General features: G+C 37.4%; 3 protein-coding genes across 6 annotated transcripts; 1 reads left to right on the top strand and 2 right to left on the bottom strand.

Moving 5' to 3' along the window:
* Nucleotides 1–2,919: 2,919 nt before the first annotated feature.
* LOC112292339 (uncharacterized) lies at nt 2,920–8,831 on the bottom strand. 3 transcript variants are annotated; one of them, XM_090256205.1, is made up of 11 exons: nt 8,125–8,831; nt 7,421–7,983; nt 6,690–7,222; nt 6,529–6,554; nt 6,220–6,250; nt 5,972–6,059; nt 5,665–5,789; nt 5,278–5,325; nt 4,975–5,096; nt 4,580–4,791; nt 2,920–4,282 (listed from the first exon to the last, which is right to left on the bottom strand). In XM_090256205.1, the coding sequence occupies exons 2-11, from the start codon at nt 7,979–7,981 to the stop codon at nt 3,209–3,211; spliced, it is 2,820 nt and encodes a 939-aa protein (XP_090112331.1). In that variant the 5' UTR covers nt 7,982–7,983; nt 8,125–8,831; the 3' UTR covers nt 2,920–3,208. The 3 variants fall into 3 exon arrangements, with proteins under 3 accessions (XP_090112331.1, XP_024396456.1, XP_073395199.1); XM_024540688.3 differs by having other exon boundaries at nt 7,421–8,056; nt 8,256–8,831; XM_073539098.2 differs by having other exon boundaries at nt 7,421–8,831.
* A 9,845-nt stretch (nt 8,832–18,676) lies between these two features.
* On the top strand, nt 18,677–22,472 carry LOC112292712 (uncharacterized). 2 transcript variants are annotated; one of them, XM_024541471.3, is made up of 6 exons: nt 18,677–19,419; nt 19,812–20,708; nt 20,878–21,161; nt 21,328–21,524; nt 21,671–21,935; nt 22,140–22,472. In XM_024541471.3, exons 1-5 carry the CDS (start codon nt 19,227–19,229, stop codon nt 21,807–21,809), a joined length of 1,710 nt encoding a protein of 569 aa, XP_024397239.1. In that variant the 5' UTR covers nt 18,677–19,226; the 3' UTR covers nt 21,810–21,935; nt 22,140–22,472. The 2 variants fall into 2 exon arrangements, with proteins under 2 accessions (XP_024397239.1, XP_090112332.1); XM_090256206.1 differs by having other exon boundaries at nt 18,719–19,419; nt 19,812–20,630.
* Nucleotides 22,473–23,352: 880 nt separating this feature from the next.
* LOC112292713 (large ribosomal subunit protein eL37z) lies at nt 23,353–24,917 on the bottom strand. Its single transcript, XM_024541473.3, has 4 exons — nt 24,825–24,917; nt 24,257–24,392; nt 23,739–23,840; nt 23,353–23,558 (listed from the first exon to the last, which is right to left on the bottom strand). Exons 1-4 carry the CDS (start codon nt 24,825–24,827, stop codon nt 23,518–23,520), a joined length of 282 nt encoding a protein of 93 aa, XP_024397241.1. The 5' UTR covers nt 24,828–24,917; the 3' UTR covers nt 23,353–23,517.

Here is a 24,917-nt window from a genome sequence, read left to right as displayed (position 1 = left end):
TGCAGCGTTCATTTCTACCCCGTCTGACGGTCGGAATAGACGCTCGCAAGTCGCGCCGTGCTGGGATACTTCACGACTTTTACGTTCCACGTAGGACAAAGGACATTCTGAGATAGTTTGAAAACAGGATAGAGCACCTGCACACGTGGAAAAAAGGACATCTCAACCAATCCGAGAGAAGAAAAAGCATGAAAATGAAAAAATAAACGTAATTGATAGGTGGATGCTGATGCGCTTCCCGCCAATAACACTCCACCCTTCGAAGGTCCCAAGGACAAAAGAATGTGCTAGAATATTCCTCACGACTTGTTCACACTGACGTGTGAAATGTCGTCAAAGTTGGCATCCGTTCCCGGTTGATTCCCAGTCGATTCCCGGTCATGCGGTGACAAGAACTGAACAGAGACTTGTGCAGAGCGGGTTCGGTGGCTTGGCCGGGGTGCTGCAAAGCCGGCATCTCCGAGAGCATCATGCTTTGATTCCAGCTTTTCTTTGCCGGGGCACTAAAACCGGGTTTCTCTGTCGCCCGTCCACCCTGTTCGCGGGCACCCCGGTAGTTGGTCCTCGCCCGCGGTGCGGAATGTCATGCGCCACGTAATACAGATCGATTCCAGCCGAAATATGTTGACCTGCCTGCAGATTATGTGCAATACCCACTGTCCTGCCTTGCGGATGGATGTTGACTGGATGAGGATTCCCGAAACTTCAGCCCCTGTTGCTCAAATTCAAAATTTATTATTATCATTATTATTATTTTTGAATATAAAGTGTGTCAAAAATAAATTAATTTTGAATTTGAATTGTATTAAAATGTGAAGAAAATGTTTTGAACATGTGCAAATAAATGAGAACTTATAAATTTGTGTTTGAATATAATAAATTTTCTGTATATCTTTATTTATATTCAAAAGTAAAATAAATTTAAATTCGAACGCCATGGAAAAATATTTATTATAAGAGCAATAAAAAGCCCATATAATTAGTATTACTATTAACTAAAATTATCAATCTTGTTTTTAATTTGTTAAATTTATGAATTTATGTGATTATTTATTTTATTTGGGTAATTAAAATTTGAAAATTGAATAGAATTCTTGTGTAAAATAATAACTTTGAAAATCTTGAGGAGAGCCTAAACCACACACACACACATATGTATATGTATATGTATATATATATATATACACGTATACACATTGAAATTAAAACCTTCTCAAATTATTATATTGATACTTTAACTTGTAACAATATGTATTAACTTAATGAACTTCTGAAAAATTAATACGCACATTAATAGTTGATGATATATATTTCATAGTGCAAATCTTTACTCTTCAACATACACATGACGATAATTTGAACTCCTAAGCATTAATATTTTACCTGCATAACTATTGAATCTAAGGTTTGTAAAATATACTAGTGACTTGTTTATTAATATTGAAAAAATCGATGTGTTTAATCTCAAAAAATCTATTTATTTACTTTTAGTGAAAATGATCAAAAAGTTACTAGACACCTCAATTTCAGATTCAAAAAGCACTTTAGTCCTTTTCCAATACCAATTGAAGAATATTTTTTAACAAAAAATGCATTCATTAAAGAATTTATATCTGTAAAGTTTTTTAGTTTTTTAATCATGGAATTAAAAAAATATTATGGTCGATTTCATATTTACACATTTGTATAAATTAAAACTATATATATATATATATATATATATATATATAGTTGATATATTATTGCATCCTCAATATCAATGAATAAATAAAGTAAATTAAAGATTAGACTAATTTTATTTTTTTTAAGTAATATAGTTATTCTACTAAATAGATAAAATATAGATAAAACACAGTGTTTATAGAGATTTTATATTAAATCTAACAGAATATTAAATTGACTCAAGTAAATTTGAACTAATTCATTTTTGCTCTTAACTTCCTCTACCAAACTCATCCCTTTCTTTCCATCTAATTTTAAACTTCAAGCCATGAACATAAACATTGCACAATGTTGCAATGGAGCCCTGTACATTAGAGCTCATTCTTATTACCAAATGGTGATGCCAATTCCGACTATTTCCTTGTAGTGAAGTTGTTACGCACATCACAACCTCTAATTTGAATTCAAATTATTTTGTGCATGTGAACAATAGTAGCCTCTCACACCTGAGCCAACGAATATGTCAAACAAGTTTATGTTCAATTAAGGGTTCCAAAAATTGCATGTTTCAATGTAATTCTGCTTGCATATTATTGATGTGTGCCTTAATGCTTAAAGAACTTGCTTAAGTATTACTAAGTCAAATTGTAATTTGGTACTAGATAGGAAGAGTTCTATGGGTCAATTTAATATTCCTGTGTATGTGTGTATATATATATATATATATATTAATATACATACATAGAACTATATTTGAAGGTAAACTATATAATTTTTCAATGCATATTCAAATTGATTTTATTGATATTTTAAACATGTATAATTTTTTGAAATAAAAATATTTTTTGCACTAATTTATACATATCTTTGGCACATTATTTTTATGATTTTTACAAGCTTATCAAAATAAAATCTTTACAATTATTATATATATATATATATATATATATATTTTTTGTATATTTGTAATTGTTGACATACGTTATTACAATTTTTTTTTGTAATTATAAAAAACTAATTAAATAATGATATTAATTTATTGCATATTGATTTAATTTTCTGCATATTATAGTGTGTTTTATAAAACAAGAACCGTAATGTTTGCAGGTTTTCTAAACAATATTCTTTGTATGATATCTAGATATCTATTAATCACATGATACCCAATCAATGCAATTTTGACACAGATTACTAAATTCAAAAAAGATTCTTTCTGAATCTACCACGACTTGCCACTGTCAGCATTATGCATTCATAGATAGTCAACCAAATTTCACATTGCATTAATTAGTTTTGCAGCTTAGAGTTTGATGTTTGAAACGTAATATTTTTTTGTGACAAGGTGAGCTTGGAGCCCCAAGTGCAATTTTAGTTAAAAGAAGCTCTTACGTCTTGTAGCACTCTTGACAGCCTAGGAACTCTTAAATGGCTTCCTCTAGTCACAGGGAGGCTCTATCTGCAAGGGAGTCACAGGAAAAGTAGTATCGAAGCCCACAGACACGGTATAACGGTCGGCGGAGCTGATAACCGTGCGATGCCGCGGTAGCTAGATGCGTGATCCTGTGTCAGTGCGGCTAGATTTATGGTGCATGGGTGCGGGACTTGTGAGCCGCACGATTCTCAGATGAGCGGGTAGTTTAAGGCGCCGGCTCATCTCGGACACTCGCCGCAGCACCAGATGCGTGGAGCCTGCAGGCTGCACAAGTGAAAGGCTCCCTGATCTGTGCAGTGCATTCACGCTAGTGACGGTCGATGGGGAAGATGGTGGTGGTAGTGGTGATGTTTCCAGCATTGTCCAGGATTGTCTGCCTTGGGGTCGCAGCGGTGCCAGGCTGGTGTCTGGTTGCAGCCATGGTCTGCAGTTTAGCGGAGTCACCTCATGCCGTCGACTGATGGCTGCAACTGCCTCGAATGGACTACAATATTCACTTCTTGTCACAGTTTGCAACCCTGACTCCCATGGATCATTCGTGTCTACACTTTTAGTGATCTTGGTCCTCTTCCTCGGCAAGTGCAGGAGGTCCTGGGTATCCCCTGAATGTGTGGTGCAGTCATGGCTTTGGAATCCGACTTCGTTGCTGGTTTGTGCTTGAGGGTGACCGCCCCGTCCCGCATGGGCCATCTCCTCCGACACGTTGATTTCTACATTGAACAACTTGAATTTGGTGGAGTCGGTGGGGATATTTACAGAAGGGTTCATTATCGATGACTTCTTGACGTGTGCTGAAACAAATCCTGTTTCGGATGTGAACCTCTGATCGCTAGAGCTCAGCGCAGATCGACCGAACGACGAGGGAAAGTCGTTGGATTGAATCGCTACTCTTTCTGAATCTGATGATATTTTTTCGAATACCCTCCGTCGCGATGAGAAGGCGGAGCCTGTTGCTAAACACAGCATTTCCGCATGGGATGTGCCACGCCCTGCGACATGAGGTTGCAAATGCATTGGCCGAGTTGTTTGCTGTGAGCGAGCACCGGAGCTGCAGGCCCCGTTTGCTAGAGTGATATCTTCTCCGGAGGAAGTGCAGGCGCAATGCCTGTCAGGAGATCTGCAGCTAGCCGGCTGAGCGCCCCAAGCTCGGCTGTTCTCGTGACAAGTTTTAGGAACAGCGTCTTCATCCTACACAAAATTGCACGTTGTGAGTAAACTGCTTAGTGTCCGCATCGTTATCCTGATCTGGGTAATCCAAGAACGTTATTGTACTATTGTAGTTGCACGACTTCAAAGCGATGATTGAAAGACTTCACTTCGGCACAAACTTGCAGCTGGCGTTCAAGCTTCGTCGGTTCAAAGGCATGAAATGGAGTTCTATGCTAATGTGGATTTCAAACGGAAATCCAGCATTACCTTGTCTGCCCAATATGATTTAAGCTGTTCAACCATGCAATCGCAAATGACGAAAATTCTGAATTATACCTGACCAGCTGGGACGGACTTTGTAGTATCAGAGGTGGCGAATATGGTGGTATTCTTTGGGGATGTGAAGGACTGCTTTTTCTTTGAGCGAGATGAGCGCTTCTTCTTGTTCTTCTTTTGCGAAGATAAGTTGCGTCTTTTTAAGGAACACTTCTTCCTCAGCGCACTGCAGGAGCCGATGTTGGTTCCTGCTGTCAGTTTCGTGACCTCCTCTGCAGGTAATAAACATTGTTAACATAGTTCATACAAAAATATAAGCTAAGTGGCGTGAATTACAACTTTCTTCAGACACACTAATTTAGACGCTACCCCAAAATTCCGTCAAATTTCTCATGCAAAAAAATTGAATATGGTTGTTTACATTATGAACATGTTTCAATCATTTATGATATTACCAGGATCTAACGCAGCTAACCGTTGCCAAGCATACGATGGTATGTTCCTGACGTGGTGAGTGTTGATGATCCAACTTGCCATTCCTCCGTAAGAACATCTTACTGCTTCTTTATATACGGCCCTGAGGTTCATCAAGCACAATAGACAAAATTTTGAGAGTAATCCAGTACTAGATTATTGACTGGTTTCAGAAACTCTCTTGCAACAATTGTCAACAGGTGAATATTATCCAAGTTCGATACTAAATAGTAAGATAATCTGACTTCGTGGCACAAGCAGAGAAACTGAGAAGCATTGAAGACCTGGCTGCATCTTCTTCAGTGGGGTAAGTAGTGCCCAAGATAGTATCTCTACATGCACAACATTCTGCAAACATCAGGGTCAATAGAACAGAAATAAATTATTTTAATTTGAAGTAATAATTATAAGGTTAGTCTATTATTCTCAAATATGCAATAAGAAATGCATTACAAGCAATGTATAACCACAGATCTTCTCTATGCTTTAGGAAGTGCACTGCGAAGCTAGAATGGATTGAGAGATCCTTTCGCTCTCATATCCAGGTCAGTAGTAAGTGATACACCGAGATTGGTCCCGACTACTTGTTATGGTAGGGCCGAATTAAGTTTTGAAGCATATTCTCCTCAGTGTGCGATTAATAAAACGTTCAACTTTGTTCTAAGTCATACCCACACGCAGCTTGGTATGTATTCTTCTTGATATGCTTTACTCCAGGAAATGAGGCCTGAGCTCCATAACCTCTGCTATCTCGCCGCAGATAAATCACAAGCTGTTCCTTGTTGAGCTTGTACAGCTGCCACACCACGTGTAACGTGAGAACTAAATTAGCTGAATGGTCTAGTGAATATACGGAGACTTTTGAGACAGCTCTTGCTTGAAATTGAATGAATTCTTAACACTAATCATAAAGAATATAACTTGCGATTATCTCCACTAACATTCTCAGTAAATTGAATGTGGTTAGGGAGTTTTAACATGTCTCATTTCCATTGGGTAGTCTTCAGGTTTAAAATTTATGTCTGCATCGGGGCCAATCAGCAGGATAGCAGCCTTATCATATGCCCTGTAGGTGCAAATGAAAAGGAAGTTATGTGAATAAAAAATGGAAAAAATACCAAGTTGTCCAAGCCAACATGAACGCGATGCACATGACCAGAACCGATGAAACTGTCGACGAGAAGCTAGTACGTGTATTTAGACATGAATCTTAGAAAGTACACTACCTGGCAGCTTCTTCTGTTGTGTCAGATGCACCTGCAAATACATTTCATGTTAAAGTTTTCAAAATTGTACCGTGAAAACTGAATATACGTGTGAGATTAAGTGCTCTGAAGTGACATTAACACTAATAAAAAATCACTCCGTGTAATGATGATAAACTAGCGCTTCAGAGATACCAAGTTCATGAGGACGCCAACTTATTTTCACCTTCGGCGAGGAACGTACATTCCAGATTAATTTGTACCGCTTCAACATTCGATAGACCGAAAAGATCTGAAAAAGTGGTGGCTTATGAGGTAATGTTTACTCACCAAGGTACACCTGTGCAGACTCATGCCTGCCACAGCACACTGTGGAAATTAGAAGTTTACTGATTTCATGAAATCAAGCACAAGAAATGAGCAAGTAATCATCTGCATGAAAGAAACACAAGCCAATGCGTAGAACTAGTGAGCTCAGAGGTGGAACGTACCAAATATGGGCTTCCCACTTTCCCGTCCTGGTGTAGAACGTCACACCTCTATATTTAGAACTCTTACTCTTGGGACCATGCCGTGATTGTTTTCTTAGAGCAACTTCTTCCTCGTTTCTATTCTTCAGAATAGGGGGAACATCCTCGTCATTGCCAGAAGCGAACACTGGGTCGTCTCCTATAGGGCAGCCAGGTGCGAGGGCCGCGGGGAAGGGAGTCTCACAGAACTCTAAACACCGCTTGCAGGGAGATGTAGGGGTGCATCTCTCTGTGTTGAAATCAAATGTTGCATCGAATGCCAGGGCTTTAATGTTTTTTTCTCTGAGGAGTTCCTCTTGATGTTCGGTACTATTGACCACAGGTTCTTGGTCAGCCGGCCTGAGATTGTGTTTGGATTTTGTTTGATTCCCAAGTGTCGCACCTTCTTGAGATGCTCCTGTGAGCTTCAATGTTCCACTATCAATGCGAGTAAGTGACTTACGCAGCTGGCTTGTATTGTTGGCCGCTTCTTCAATTGTTGGTTCGATTACTGCCTGGATTTGAGGGAGGACCGAGAAAGCCAAGGATTGTGTCAAGTGACAAATAGAAAAGGAAATGACATGCTTCGATCCTGATGAAGGAATTGCACTTACTGTAGCGAGAGACTATACTCATACAATTTTTTGTAACGATTTCGTAGTGCAGATTTTAAAGATTAGGATGAATAAGAGTTAAAGTGGCGCGTCTCATACCTTGGGTTTAATTCGCTGGCGCATCATGGTTTCTGAATGTTCGAAATCATACATATTTGGACCGCGACCTTCACTTTGTTCATCAGAAACCTCGATATGATATTTGATGTTATTCCCAACATTGATATCTGTGGTAGACTGACAAGACATCTCATTTTCAGGCAGTCTCAATTCCAACTCGCTAATTGACCACATCTCTAACAGTCTTTTCGCTTGCTTTTCGAAGAACGGACGCATATTGAATATTGCAACTCCCTCGGTTGTATTTGAGGTTACAAAGCACGACTCCATGGAGCTCCGCTCGGTGGTCAAACACCCTGCTGCTTGAGAATGTGGTGCCAGCAATGAAGTCCAACCGTTAGGCTTCGCGTTAGCAATTTTGGCTCCCTGATTCATTACCCCACCGAGAGCTTGCCATGAGATGCCATTTGCAGCACCATTTTGGAGCAGCAAGGACACGTTTGTGTCAACAGTCGACGATCTCTGGCTTCGTCTCTCTGTGGTCCACTCCAGTCTTCGATGACCTGTGAGATGTCCCTCCACTGCGACAACTTCTTCCATCTCTTCATCCAAAGCAGGCAACTTGTTGAGATCGAACAGTTTACGAGGCGCCATTTTGTAGCAGAGGCTCCGGAACTACATCAGTTGTGCAATGTCACGATGAGAGTTTACTACAACAATCTCTTACACAATAAGAAACTTACTTGTAAATAGAAAGTAGCAGCGTCATGAAGACCTTCTCAGCCAGGAACAGTAGACTGTAGGTAGACTTTAGGTAAGCCTGAATTCTCAAATCTGGCGCTTGATCAGACTGCATGTTTGAAAAGAAAAGTACCCTTAAAAACCTTGTGTTGATGAACCTATCGCCAAGTACAGTGTTAATACAGATAACTAGACCAGCACATGAAGGGCAACCCCATGTGATAGTGCATTTTGCGCCCTTATAGAATTCGCGTCCTTGAGCTGCAACAATTCCTGCCTAAGGTTCTCACCACTCGTCAGACTCTAGAAGGGAGCCATCGATGAACATGTTAAAAATCATCATCGCAGATCGCATTTAGAAAACCACAGCCACAACCATAACCACATGCCTGGAACTACGAGCTCCACCAACTCTAGCCAGGCTCGCTACGTTGGTAAGCGATGCTGCGATACTAGTGTTCTGGAATTCATTAACTGTAGTGGAGAGCACTTGAACAGTGGTAATATCTCCGTTTCAGCAAGCGTGTAGTCCTCGTATTAGGACTATCGAGGAAGAGTGTGGAACGGAAGCATAGGTTGAAGGCAACTGCTACGATGACGATGACAAGGTCGACGAGTGAGCTCAAGACAGATCTCTTCCTCGCCTGCGAAGATTTTGTACTCATGGTCTGGAGCACCCAGGCCCTCTCCTGTCCATCTCAGGGGCTCCACCACAGTCCACACCAAAAATATTGTAACTTGCAAATGTTACTTCGACTTGACCTGTCGCAGCGCATACTTAAGGGTGCACGATCCAGGGCGATCGCATGCACCTCACCAGAGACATCCTCCACCGCTTGGCCGGCCATTGTCAACGAATCTTACTGTTTATGCAAATGACACGAAGGGTACACTGGAGCCCCCACCCGAGTCACATATCATTATTATTGCTATCAAACTCGACGTGCACTAGTATGGGGTTGGAAAGATACAGCTATCGACTGAGAATAAAATTGAGAAATGCGATCTAGCGCACCAAGCTTTTCAGGCACCATCTCTATCAGCACGAGCTTCATTACCACATTTTGGTTGAAGTGTCCGTCATAACAGCTTGCTTGCTGCTCACCAAAGGGTGATCTGGCTTCTTTGGCCACTGGTTAAGAGGTAGTGAAGAGAGAGAGAGAGAGAGAGAGAGAGAGAGAGAGAGTGACATAGAAAAATGGTCTACCCTAACCATTGGAGGAGCAGAATTGATTCTTCGTTCAGATGATGGTGTTCCACGCCCACTGATCAAGAAGTAACCCTGGAGTCCATTCACTACAGTTCAGGGTTATTCTGAGACTGTATGAATAGTCAGGGTAACTCTGAACAGAGTAATTCTGAGACAACCAGAAACTATGCTTCCATTCTCTTCTTCTTCTTTCAGTGGGAGTTATTTAATTGTGCCCCATGCTCTATTCAGCTCAAGTTACAACTCCAAACTGGAGCGATGTTCATCACTCCCTAGAGCTCCAGAATATCCTAACAGATCGTGTATGTGTCATGTGTAAAAACTGTGAGCTCCAGCAACACGGTACTGCTTCATGTGTTACTTGGATGGCTCGACCACATGGTGATCGGTGGTGGAGCGTACATGGCTCTGTGATAATGGCAGGAGAGGATTGCTGTTCATGTGCAGCAGAGAACCTTGTCAGGGTCGGCAAACTCAAATCTCAATGGTGCAGTGTTTTCAAATCTGCGTTTTCCAAAGTTCCTGCCAGTGACCCGGCAAAGTAAAAGACGAAACTAGTGGCACTCTTAGAATCCCCTGCTGGAGTAGCTTGAACATGACAGTGAGTGTAGACCCCAAGGTTTTATCCTGGGGTCCTGCGTGAAACTGTCCTACAATGTTACAATAGTAACATTATCATACTATCTTGATTTCAGTAGGAACTGGAACTGGATTGTGACTTCCGCTGTGAACCAAGCCAAAAAACCAAACCAAACCAAAACGAAACATGACCTCAAATGGTACAGTGTAGTTGGCCTATCCCCTACGGCAGTGCTATTTTTCGCACAACCTCATCAACCCCCTCTCGTGCTCAACGAGAGTTGTCAGCCTGTCGATGCATGATTTTGAAACAGTTCAGAGAGTTGACACTGCTCCAAACGGCTTGCAGTCGGTTTCCAAATCTGCCGATTTCCACCAGTGTCGGTACCGTGTTGTTAGCAGTTGTCGATCTAGTATTTTTGCTCCGCCACACACATTGTTGCTTACTGTTTCTGCAACTCTGCAATGAACCCAACACTGCGTTTCTCACTTTCTAATGAAATCGATCAGACTTCGGTGAATGTCGGTGTTCACCGACACAGTCTAGATCACTGAATCTTAACACTTTTAATCACCACTGTGACGGGTGTAATCGTTGGTTAGTCCAACATACTTGTGAAATAATTATTCGATGTTTCAACATGTTAATGTTCGCATGTAGATGAAAATTAGCGATGATCAATTTTTGTGAAGTATGTTTTGGCAAATGGTCTTTGCTTTCTGTTGCCTGCACCATATCAATTACTTGTTTTGAAGCAAATGATTTATTCATGTTATTTGGGTTTATTAGGTACTCTTTTATAAAGTGTAAAGTAACTTAGAATTTGGAATGTGATACAATGAACCAATATGAAACAAAAAAATATATATAAAAGATAAAATAATATAAATGTATTGTTCTATTCTTTTCATAAAATTCACAACAAAGAGTAAAATACTATATATCAACATGTCACAATAAACCACAATTATAACTTAACTAATTAAATCCATATAGTTGTCACCAAAAATTGAATCTTGAGTATATTATAAGCTATCTAACTATTCATTGTCAATACAAAATCATTTATTAGACTAAGCAATACTATTTCAAATTGAACTTGTATATTTAAGAATGAATTACACAAATGGTTGCTAGCTTTTTGAGTATTCTAAAACCTGATTAAAACATTCTCATGCATGTCAACGCCTTATGAATAGGCAAGTTAAGTTTTGCTTCACTTTTGATAAAAACAATACTTGTGCATTATCTAGTTTTATTTCACTTTTGATGAAAACAATGAAAGATACAAATAGCAAATTAGAGAAGGTTATTGTCTCCATTGTTTATCCTATATATTTGTCTCTTTAAGTTGTTTTATGTAAAGGATATTGTTTGTTAGGTGTTCATTTTTTTTTTTTTTTTTTTTTTTTTTTTTTTTGAATCTATAAGATTAGATCTTATATTTTGAATATTGTGATATTTTTATTTCTCTAGCTACAAGATTTGATTATTTACACAAATATTTCCAAATCCTTATTTCGGCTACAATAGGATTGTATGAGACTTAAATTGCACTTTTAATATAATATATTATGTGCGCTATTTAGTTATTTTTTATAAATTTTTAAAATTTAAAGTAAAAGTTTTAGAATCCATATTTTATTTTCAAATATAAACTATTATTTTCAATAATTAAAATTAAGTGAAAAAACCAATATAGTAAAATTTGGTTGCTCTTATAATATGTTTGTTTCATAAAAAATTAAATTTTAAATTTTAAAATATTTTGGCATAATAAAAAAAACCAATTATAAAATAATTAAAAATCTAAAAACATTTAAATTCCATAATTTTTTTAAATTTATTTATTAAATAAAATATACTCTAAGATTATAAGAATCTTATAAGATTCTTATGAATTTAATTTTTCCAAAGATTATAACATCATAAAATGCTTATAAGTAAAAATGATATCTTAATTATGTGTATATATATATATATATATATATATATATATATATAGAATAAAAATTTAGAAAGAAAATATATATTTATTTTATTAAATTATAAGATAATACTATTAAAAATTTTATAATAATATTATATTTTATTTGTATAAATACAAAACCATGCGTATTTTTACATTTGTTTGTACTGGTATATTAAAAACTCTTGAATGTTGTTTACATAGTCTTCTTGTTTATTCAATATTATCAAAATATTAAAAGAAAATATCTAATTTTTTTTAACCATACTTGTTTACAATGATATTATTTATACTTTATATTATATTATTATTATTTTTAAAATATTAAATCATTAATAAATTTCTTATTTTGAAATCTTAAAATATTAAACATATTTATTTATAAATGAATAAGTATTACTTTATATTGACTTTAGAGAAACAAAATTTTAAAGCCAAATGAGTATTAAATAAAAATATTAATATTAATATAAATACTTTAAAAAATATAAAGATATTAAATTTAAAAAATATGAACATAATTTATTAGAAAATAAAATATAATTCAATAAATTTCTTCAAATTATATAATATTTTTATTTATAATTTATACTTTGAAGTTAAAACTCTAATTTTTTAATAATACAACTATTATTGTTTATAAAATGAATTTAAAAATCTATATTCTATATTTTATTTTGATAAGTTACTGGAATTAATTATTAAATAACTTTATTTAGAAAAATATTAAAATAATCTAATTTTTTTAAAAATTAATCTATCCATTATCACAAAGAATATAAGATAATGGCAGCAAATACCTTATCATTATTCTTATCCATATTTGAATTGAAACAAAAATGGCTTTTCCATCTATTTTTAGTACTATATATCTTTATATATTCAACTTGTTTGTTGCATACTTTGGATTTGCTCTATACAAGAGAAATCCTTACTTGTGTTATTACTTGCACTATTTATAATGAATGTCACAAATTGTGTCAAATAGTTCTTAATGGTTCTACTTCCACTGTTTTATTTTTAAAAAGTCTATAAAATAGTGTATATTAATTTTCTTATCAATGTGACAAAAGAAATAAGGTAATTTCTCTTTTCTTTGGACATGCAAAATATTTTGAACTAACAAGAAAATATTCTTTTTTTATTGTTATGGATTGTATTTATAAAACAAATCAATTTAAAATGCATGTGTTACACATAGTAAGGATAACAAGTTTTAATACCTCCTTTATAGTTGTAATTGTTTTTTTTCTAATCAGAAATAAAGTTGTTGTTTTCTTGGTCTTTAACACAACTCATTCATTTGTATGAAAATATTAAACCAATTTGTATTAGATTTGATCAAGATTTGGCATTAATAAATGCCATTAAAAACATTTTTTTCTATCCTTAATGTACTACTTTATATACGGCATATTTTTAAAAATGTCATGGCAAATTATAAGAAGTATTTTACTATAAGGTTGATAGAAGATTGGTCTAAAGTTTTGGTAGACTGAACCAATGTGATAAATGCTAGTATAAAAGTGCTTTATAATGAAGAATAGAACATCTTCTCCTTTAAATATATCCCCACTAGTGTGCATATAATAGTCAAGTATTTGCAAAATACCTAGATACTTGTCAAGGACACTAATTGAAAGAAGATGCATAAACTCATAGAATATGTGTCAAAAGGCAAGTGAAAAAATAGAAGAAAGTATGTATATTCAAGGAAGAATTGGAATGGCTATTGCCAAAGACTAGAAAACATAGGACTCTTGAAACTAGACTAAAAAACAAGAAAAGAATTGACAAGAGCGAGGAAGGCTTGACTCTTGCCTCTATATATACTACTTAACTAAAAAATATGTGGCGATATACTATAGGACCTCTAATACGCATCTAACTTGTAAGACATATGTCTAATTTGCAATGCAAGTTTCGTAGGTGTGCACCATATGTCCAACTTGTACTACAAGTGGTCAACATGTCGATATGTGGCTCCCTTGTTGGCCAAGTTTTCAACCTATCAATCACCTATAGACATGTATAAAGGCAAAGTAGTGTCTATGAAGCTTCTAAGAAGCTTTCAACAAGATATTATCATATTTATCTACTTTGACTTATTTTTACCTAATCTTATTATCCAGATAAATATATATGTCCATGACAATACCACAAAAAAAATGTTTTATAAAAGCTTCAAAAAATAGTTATTTTCTTTTAAGAAGTGTAACTATATCTCAAGTTGAGAGTCAACATGTCACGGACATAATCATGTAAGCTAGTAATTACATATACAAATAGGTAGAAGTAAGTAAAAGTAGGTAAAAGTAAGTTAATTCTATAGTATTTAATATAGAAGCTTCTTAGAAGCTTCATAGACGCTGCTTTGACTTCATAGGTATCTTTAATTGACTTTTTGGATTAGAAACGTGGTCAACAAGTTGGCCATGTGCCACAAATGTTGTTAGTTTGAAGATCAAGCTAACTATGTGGCCCACACGTAGAAAAACTTGCCTTGTAAGTCAAGGCATGTGTTCTACAAAGTCAACACATATTGGAGGTCCTATAGAACGTTGCCACATAGCCCCTAGTTAGATAGTATATATAGAGACAAGAGTGAAGGCTTCTTCACTCTTGTCAACTCTTTTCTTGCTTCCAGTCTAGTTTCAAGGGTCTCTAGTTTTCTTGTCTTTTGGCAATAGCCATTCCAGTTTCTCTTTCAATATACATACTTGTTTATTTATATTTTGTTACCTTTTTTTGAGTGAAGGCTCACTTGTCTGAATTGTTTTTTTATTGAGTTCTTGTCCTTGACAGATTGATAAGAGTACACCTATAATATCAGAGCTTTGTCTAATCTTGATTAAGAGTGGATTACCTTTTTTTCTTGATAGGATTTAAGCATATTAGAAGTTGCGGATTACCCTCTTCTAAACTGATATTGTCCTTAGTTTTCAAGTCCTCTCTTCTATTTGTTTTGAGCGATATTAGACATCTTCTCTCTTCTAAGTGTTATCATGGCAGAACTTGTTCAAATGAAGAGTGCAATGGCACAAATGCAAGAGCAATTGAGGGAGTTAATGCTTGCGATGCATCAACTCAATTTACCACCACAAGGAGCAACAAGATTAGCAGGAAGTGAAGATATAGAAATGGTTGGAGCTGCTTCAACATCTGCACCAAACCATGTCCTTTCTCCTATGGTGGAACACCCTTCAAATGTTAGAGAACCAAGAATTGCCTTATCCGAGAAGTTTGATGGCACCAGATTCAAGTTTCGAGGATTTATCAATCAAGTGCAACTTGTGATTGAACTTCAACCCCAAAGCTATCCAACTCCAAGATCGCAAGTTAGATTCATTGGTACGCTTCTTTCAGGTTCAGCACTATCATGGTTTTCATCTTTTTTTGAATGATGAGATCCAATATTGGATAATCTAGAGGCTTTTTTGGCGGAGTTTCGATTCATGTATGGAGAACATGATGCAATTCGTGTTGCAACCAATAAGATCCGTATTTTATGACAAGGCAATCGATCAGTAATGTTATACGCTTTATAATTTTGACAACTTGCAACTGATATCAAGTGGGATGATGCTGCTCTTATTAGTCAATTTCTCTACGGATTACAATATGAGGTAAAAAAATTAATGTTCAACTTATCTAATCCTCAAACATTGAGTCAAACAATTGACTTTGCTGTGAAGTGCGACAATCGCCTTTTTGAATTCCGATCTGAGAACCGTATAAGTGGACCTCAACGTTACTATAATTCAATGGCAACACCAACACCTCTTTAACACATACATTTGGAAGTAGAAGATATGCAAATTGATGCAGTACGTTTCAAATCTCTTACTGAGCAAGAAAAGACTCGTCATCGTCAAGAAGGATTATGTTTATATTGTGGAGAACCAAAGCATACTACTCAACATTGTCTAAAGAAACGACGCAATCACCAAATGAGGAGTATGGCTTTGAAAGAAGACAATATGTCGGAAAACAAGTTTGTCCAGCTACAATAGGGACCGTGCAGCTGGAACCTTGCACAACATCTAGTAAAGGTCATATTCTCTCCTTAGAGCCCTCTTCTTGTTTTACATTAAATGTTATTTTAGGACCTAAACATTACAAAGTCTTTGCCTTATTAGATTCAGGAGCCTCAACGTGTTTTTTAGATGAAGAATTTACTAAAAGACATAGCATATCTTTAGTAAAGAAAACTAAACCTGTTCATGTAGAAGTCATAGATGGTCATCCATTGTCTTCTGGAGATATTACTCATGAAACCCTTCCTATAGAAGTAATAATCAATGGTCATAATAGTTTTGTAGTATTTAATATCATTAGATCTCCTTCTAATCCAGTCATTTTAGATTTATCGTGGTTACAAAATACAACCCTCAAATAGATTGGATTTCCCGAATTCTTACTTTCTCTAAAAGTATAACTAACAGTGTAGTTAATCAAGTAGAGAGTCATAAGTCCAATTCAATTAAACCCGTATTTATAGGTACAAAAGCTTTCTTGAGTATGTCCGTGACACAACATTCAATCCTCAAATCATATTTAAAATTTTCCATAAGAGATTTACATAAAGTATAAATTTTTCTTTCACTTTTTGTCAAAATACAACAAAATAGATTCTTTTCTTCACAACTGTTATTAAAAACATCTCCATGTTTACTCTCAACCTTGTGTTTGAGTAGTTTCAAGGTGAAAAAGAAGTATTAGACGTCAACTCCTTCACAAGCTCATTGATGAAGATGTTAAAAATTATATATAAATATAAACTTCAAACTATGGTTCATAATGGAGGTGTTTTAATAATCAATGACTTCCATCTTCAATACCACATGGTGAATATTACTGATTTACTTCTTCCATTACCAAAAAGATATATATTTGTATCATCCAATTATCTTCAAATGGTCCTTGATGTTGTTGGTCACATATTCAAGTTGCTATCAATACATCAATAAGAAAAAAATTTATGCTTAGCTCTTAGAGCTTGCATCAATGAGTGCAAGGTTAAAAAATCCAACTATGAATTGGCAAAAAATGCAACTGCAAGGAACAAGTAATAGTGAAAGACAAAATGAATGTTCTACTCAACAAACACCTTCACAATTTGAAGTTGTTGAAGCAGGAGAAAGTAAGAGGCATTGGAGAAATTGCAATAGTTATAGATATAATGTTAGAACTTATCTTATACAACCTATGGTAAGTTCACAAACATCTATAAGAAGTTCTCAAATATTATGAGCCATGTGTCAACTATTTATAGATATTTATTTAGTAAGAAAAATATTCATATGTAGTTGGTGAGGAATTTATTTTATTCAATGATATAAAGAAGATTTTGATCATGATTGTACAAGGGATTTATTTCCAACTCTTACACAACTTTATAATTGTATGCATTTAATTAGTGGAATTAGACTGAATTACATGCATAGAGTTATAAAAAGCTTTAAAGTGTAATTTAATATTTCAAAAATATTTATTCAACAAGATCCATCCAATTCCTTTGAATTGCATGAAATAAGTGTGCACCATCACTAGCAAAACATTTTCTTCTAGTTGCTCTTTTCGAATACAAAGTAACACAATACAATTTATACAACTGTAGTAGACAAATCAATTGGACAAGTTCCTATACCATGAAATCATGACTAAATATATGAGGTGATTTAATCATATCTTTTTGAAAATAGCCAAAGAAAAAAAACCAACAAGGATCTAAAATCCTAACAACATGGAGTCGATTGAAGCATCTTTAGGAACATAGAAAATAGAGCATTATTAATGAAAATATCTTTTTAGTTTACCTCTTGAAATTATTCTAATGTTGCGATGATAGAATAATGTGGATACAATGTAGTACTCCACTTCCCTTGATGATTGCAATACTTCTGTATGTTGGTGCATGTGTAAGTCAATTATTCTTAGAAATGGCATTAACATTTGCACCATAGCACTCGGATTTTAGAAGTTGGCCAAAGCCCAACTATAATGTCAGAAGCTACAAACTACAAAGAATTTTATAGCATTCAATTTGTAGGCATGATATACTCTCATGTGTCTAAATAAAAAATAATAAATCTTGAAGATTGATAGTTTTTTCCAAGTATGGTTTAGAATCTAAACTTGAAAAAAAAAATGTATCAACTCAAGAATTGTAGTACAAAGATAAAGAACATGAAAACAACAAACCTTGAATAGGTCAATAATGCAGAGTATAAAGGATTAGCAACAACAAGAGAGCAGATAATTAGAAGTTTATAGAGTTGTGAGGTTTTAGAGCTAAGCTCAAATAGATGAAGTATACTAGCAACTTTTACAACCCCCATGCATCTTTTAATAGCTCCATTGTTCATGTCATTCCCAATCAATTATGTTCCTAATACAAGCAAAGCTTGTATTGATGTTGTAATGCTTATGTACTCTATCCATGCTCTAGGTTCATAATTGTACCATGGCTTAATTGAAGCCATAACATAGGATTTAGATTGATGCAACAAAGAAGTCATATACAAAGCCAAGATGTTACAAAGTTGATAATGGAGCTTCAAAGCCTAAACATAATAATATATTTCTACACTATTATTGAATAAAGTAGACAAAAATCAAACATCATCTAAAAGCCTCACAAAAAATAGATGTAAAAATAAAATAAAATAGAGGTAATTATATTTGATGCTTACGTGGATCGATGACGTGGCGCAGGAGTGCTTTCGCCGAAGCTTCCGCCTCCAACGCTGCCTTCGACGCTTTCGCCGCGGCGGCGATGGTCAGATGCTTCGGGCCAATTCGTGCCACAATTGCCGTCATTGTAGTGGCACGCGCGGTGCGCGATGCCGTGGCCTGCCTCCTCGTCGACGTGGTACTCAAACTTTCCGCAAAATTTTCTACGTTTCCGACCCAAGTGTCGGTCCCTGTTTCTGTGACGCGAGCTTGCAATCTGTGCGAGATGGGCAGTGAAATCCGTCGATGGGTTTTTGGGAGTGTCGATTCTCGGGGACAAGGAGCTGTGGGATGAGTTGCTGAATCGAAAAGCGGAACTGGGCAATTTGGGTTTTGCAGAAATGGTTCTGGTTTGAGCGCAAGGACCGTCTCGGGGGGTTGGAATTGGAACGGAGGAGAATCTTCAGCTTCTGGGATATCTCGTGATCGTTGTGTTGTGGGTTTCGTATTGTGAGCTTCGAATTCTGCAGTGGAAGTGAAGCGGTGCCTGGTTTTCTTTTCCTTGGGTTTCTGAATACATTGCATTGTGGACTCCGGTGGTGACGAGAGTATTCATCTTAAAGGAGACAGTAGAACAGGTGTGGTGGTTTGATTCTTATTGGCGTGTGCAATGGGCACGGCGGTGAAGAGCGATTCGCCGAGGGTGATAAGTGAGGAGTATGTAATTGAAGCTATTGCTGTTAGGTCGGATGGGCTTGGTCTATCGTCGCCTGCAAGTGTGGTTAGTTTCAGTACACCTGAGGCCTTCGTGCATCGAAGAATGTCTCTGAAAGTATGTTCAGCTCCCGAATCATGTGCTGCAGGTATGGGAAATTTACTTGATCTGATTTTGGTTATGTAGGTTGTATTTGTATAAGTTGTACAATTTTGGTGCTTCATTTGAGTTGGGGTCAGTGGTAGTTATCGTTAGCTGCTTCATAAGGCAGAAATTTGTGGAGTGCGTGAGCTTGTCCAAAGTCAATTAAGCTGGCATTTTTGCATTACACATCTTCTTTCAACGAGCGAAGAACCTTTAGGGTATATTTTGGAGGGGGTTAAGTCTTATTTAAGGTTACAACTTTTGTCACTTGTTGCTCCCATGTAAAAACGGCGCTTCTTGATCTTATTGCCTTAGACAACCTGCCAGACCGAAATTGTTTCGAACTGTTCATTGTATTGCTACCAGTTGTAGTAGCTCAATTAAACTACTGTGCAGATTGTGATGCTGAGGTGATGGACTTCGTAAGCTACGATGACAGCAATGAAGCAGATTCTTTGGAGCTGCCAGTACCTGTCTCTCGGGTGCGAGCTTTTACATTGGCAAAATGTTCTGCAGGTCGAAGAACTAAGGTAACCTTAGAAACAGCTAGACTCAAACTGGATCGTGTAAAAGCAACTAGGGAGAAACGTTCGAAACGTTCGAAACGTTCGAAGCGTTCGAGGAGAAGGAAACTGGAGAATTTTCTTGGTGATAATGTGGATACTGGGATCAACCTGTTACTCTCTTCAGATTTGCAGGACCAGCCAGAGGCAGTTAATTCCAAGGGGATTTTAGTGGAGAAAGCTCGTGCGAAGCTTGAAGCCATCAAGAATAATGACCCAGACAAAATAAAAGTTCCGGAATCTGCAAACGAGTGCAGCAGAAAAGCCTCAAAATCAGACAGTATTTACGAACATCAATCCCAGGAAGGTGTTTGGGTGCGAAAGGCGAAAGTGAAACTTGAAGCAGCAAGAGAGAAGTCAATTAAGCTCAATTGCAAGCGAACTTTACAAGCCCTTGGAATTAAGAAAATCGATTGGCGACGTAGGAGCTCTTCAGAAGTTTCTTGCTTGCATAAAGGAGATAGAGAAGACATTTATACAAAAGTTGCTGCGGTAGGTGTCGAAGTTACATTTGATAGTGTAGGAAAGAAGGATGCTAGTGTGGAAGGAAAAAAAAGACGGGCTTCGAATCAGAAGCCTGTTAGAGCCTCCAAGCGCATTGCGAATAGTCGGCTGAGAATGCAACAAGGGCTTGTGCAACTTAAGTCCAAAGGTGAGATAGGCAGTCCAAAGATCAAGTTGAGTAGGAAAAACTCTAAAAAATTGGAGTCCAACATCGAAACCCACAGTGGTACGTTCCTGCTTGCGCTTGCTTTCCGATAGGTAAACTCGTCGTGGTTTATATTTTTTCTGCTGTGTCTTTTTTGCTTGCCTTGTCTACTATACCCCGTCAAGATACACGGTGGAAGTTAGAAGATGGAAAGACTGAAGCACAAATCTCCTGCTGTAATGTGCACCAGACCTGTCTAGGGCGAGAGAAGAAGCCACAACACTTTACGAGGATGCCGAATCGTCTCCAGTAGCGTCGATGGAGTTCTCGTCTTCTGTGGAGCTCACACCTCCGGCTAAGATGAAAATACAGAATTTTTTTGATGTTATGCCTCCTCCAGGAGCCCGTTTCTCAACCGGCGTAATGTTTGTTCCTCCGGTTTCTCCTTATGGCCTGATACAAGAGCATCTTTATGAGGACCCTTGGAAAGTTCTCGTAGCTTGCATGTTGCTGAACAAGACAGGAGGCCGTCAGGTACAATTTGTCTCCTATTATTCGAATTCTGTAGTTTCTTAGATGTTGTCGATTCTACAAACAATTTAGGACACTTTACGGACTGAGTGATTGCCTAGTGTTTCTTATTGAGAAATTTAGCCCCATAACGAGGGTATTCTGTTCTGGTGTTGCTTGGGGTGTACAGATGCATAAGGTGATCTGGGACTTTTTTGAGATGTGTCCAAATGCAGAGACATGCGTCTCTACTGAAACTGAGAAAATTGGAACTGTGATTCATTCTCTGGGGCTACAAAACAAGAGAGCAAAAACGCTACAGCGTTTCTCACAAGAGTATTTGGGAACAACCTGGACAAATGTTACTCAGCTACATGGAGTTGGCGAGTAAGTGTGTGTTTATACATATCTTGAGGGGGTTAACGTTTTGAGAGAAGAGACATCACTTAGTTTCTTAGCTACTTGGATGATTTTGTTCAGGATTAAAACCTTCCCAACGTGTTAACAATTTCTTTTACTGATTGCTGGCTCAGGTACGCAAGAGACGCTTATGCTATCTTCTGTGAAGGTCGATGGAAAGAAGTGCAACCTAAAGACATTGTCCTTAATGATTACTGGCAATGGCTGAACGAAACTCAAGGTCTGGGCTATGGCTTCTCACAACATCAATGATACAATTTTAGGAGATCTTCCGCTTCCACAAATTCGACCCTTCTGAGTTGACTTACAAATTGACACAAAGCAGTGATCAATCCTCTTCTATTTTTTCCTTATACTGGAGAGAAGTTGTGCTATGTGGTAAGTGAAAAAACTTTACATGTTAACGAATACTAAGCCTGCTCTTAAAAGTGCCCTGTTAACATTATTTCTTTGATACTTGTGTGTAGTTTCTTTCAAGTCTGTTGGCTCGAAGTATATGCTCATGGAATATTTTTGTGGTTTCTCCTCTCCCTTGGTGCCGCTGCAAATTGGAGTGACTTGTTCAAACCATCTTCATTGCAGATGCAACTATTAGTTCCATCTACAGAAGGCGTTCTACATCGCAAGATTAAGTCACATGGGGCTCTCAGACGGATCACTCAACGAATTCGAAGAGTGCTCAACTTCAAATTGGTTTTGATATCACCCAACGAACACTAGTGACCATGATCAATTAAGCACGAGTTCAAGTACTCCATTTTCTGGTATTTTGAAGTATATGTAGCTTGAGGTTAAATTATCAGTATTTTACATTTTGCATCTTTCTATTGATGTTTATACATGTAACTGAAACTGCAGACGATCTCAGTTCAATACAGATGGCCCAGCTTTTGTCTCAGGGAGCCGGTGAAAGTATACTTTATGTCTCTGATTTAGTGCTTTGTACTTTAGTCTTCATTGTCTACTCTCTTTGCACTCTGCGCTCCATCTCCACAGAAGCACTTTCTTTGTACACCCCCACAGTGCCACCCACAGCTTCATCATTCAAGTAGGTGCAGAACTTGAAGGTTGCTGCTAATTTTCACTTTCAGTGTAACAGGATATGATGTGTATAGGTTCGTGTTGTTTTGAAATGAATGGTGAAAAAGAATCTTCTTTTCTCATCTTTTCATGATACTTTTAATAAACCCAATGTTGGTTATGTAAGCTTAGATTGAGTTAGATTCTTCATATTTGAAATTGAAGGAGCTGAAGAATTTATTTTTTGATTCTCCAGATTTCAAAAATCATAGCTAACGTTTGCCTCCCTGGTGCTGTGTCCATCAGTATAAAATACAGACAATTGTCTCTCTGATATGCTTATCTAGACGTGCACATGCCAAATATCATTGCAACTAAATATTTGCAGTATTTATTTCAGTATCGATAGTTTATATCATGTGTGGACCCGAAGAATTTGGCTTACAGAGACCTTCGCATACAAACCCGATTCGAAAGCTGAGGTTGCAAACATCTGTTCTGTCCATTTACCGAGAAACCTCAGTTGATTCAAATTTAGCGTACCGACTTTCGTGAACATAAATGAACTTTTTTTTAGTGCAAAGGCATGGACAACATGAAATAGCGCCTCTACTGAAACGCCACCATTGCAGCTCTACTCTGTCAGTAAAATCACCTAAGAACGTGACTATACATTGAAGTCCAAATAAGTAAACGAACAAGCTCATCACAGATTATTTGGTGCATGCCATAGAATACATCCAGAGTCTTGAACGACTAAACGAAACAGAAAGAGTGATGATCCAAAAGAAAATAGTCCAATTATGAAAATAATCTGACCACATAACTACTACATCATTAGAAACACAGCATTGGTGTCATCAAAATTCTGTTTCACGGGATCAGGGGATTACCCTCCGTAAACAAATGTTTCACATCATATGCAGAAACCCACTCAAGTCTAGGTGGCAGCAACCTGCTTCCTGGGAGCGGCCTGTGTACCTGCAGTAACAAAACATGTACATAAGAAAAATGTACATCAAACAACATAAAATATACCTACCAAGCAAATCTGATGGTAAACACGCTTGAAACACTTCCGACGTATGATTCAAATATGACACCAGAAGGCAGATACATTAAATTACTTGAAACCATCTTGACGTGTAGAGCTAAACGTACCTTCTCTGAAATTGTTACTGAACCTACGAGGAAGGTGGCGAAGATGGCGCATGCGCCCTGTTCCAGTGGTTTTCCTTCTAATGGCCTTCACGCTCCAGTTATCTGCACGAACTCAAATTCTGCATCAACGTCTGGTCACAATACCAAAACATTCACTGAAAAATACAACATGCAAATGATGCCAAATTGTGGAAAAGAAGTCCCAATTACACATCAACGAGGACGAATCGTTGAATATGCATAGAGAAGCTCCAATCCAAGATGAAATAGAACATCTTCGAGGGTAAATGCAGCACGAGTGTTTAAAGTAATATCACAGCGTCGCCAATGATGAAACCATGTTCACTAAATTGCCTTTTCATGCAAATAGAATACAATGCTTAGGAACTCATCACCAGTGTCGGACTTTCTCTAATAACGCTTTAAGAGCTAAATTTCACAAATACGTAAAATCATTGACGACCCGGAACACGTGCACAAAAATCGTAGAAAGTTCAACTAAGTCAGGGGTCACGTACAAGAGCGAACGCGAGCGGCAGGGTAAGCACATGCCGAGCAACGGCTCTTCTGAATGTGAAAACTTCTCCGCCCACAGCGCCTGCACAGAGTGTGCGACTTGTTCCGGCGCTTACCGAAACTGCCTGTCCCCTTCGTCTGCAATTCTCAAACCCCCTTCATTCAATACATGACCAACACAACCCTCTTTTCTAACCTAGCTTTTTCTGTCATCCAAGCTGAACCCCCTAACCTCCATTCAAAGCACGTTGAGTGTCACTGCACAACGAAGTCCTAATCCTCCATTCTAGAAGAGATCGAACCACTTCTCACCCAAAAAACATTGTGGCCCTAATCAAAGAACTGAAACCCATCTGCTTACAATGCGTCACGTAACTTGGGCACACTACCGTAACACAAACAAGCGAAACCAGTCCCACAGCTCAATATAATAACAACTATGCTACCGAATTAGGGTTTCATGATTTGAACGAAACTCCGAGCTGAAAAAAACGAAATGGGTCTCAAAAGAAGCGCAAGAAGTCAGGGCGTGGCGACGGCACAGAATAGGCGAGGGAGGAGGGGGATCACCATGGCGGACGACGGCGATGGCGGGGCTAGCGAGCGAGCAGGGATATGGCGATGGAGGCGATGATCCGCGCTGAAACAGCTTCAACAGGGGCC

Source organism: Physcomitrium patens, chromosome 15 (assembly GCF_059467195.1).
Source record: "Physcomitrium patens ecotype Gransden chromosome 15, ASM5946719v1, whole genome shotgun sequence".
In the NCBI taxonomy this organism is placed as follows: Eukaryota; Viridiplantae; Streptophyta; class Bryopsida; order Funariales; family Funariaceae; genus Physcomitrium; species Physcomitrium patens.
This window is presented reverse-complemented; position numbering and strand designations above follow the sequence as displayed.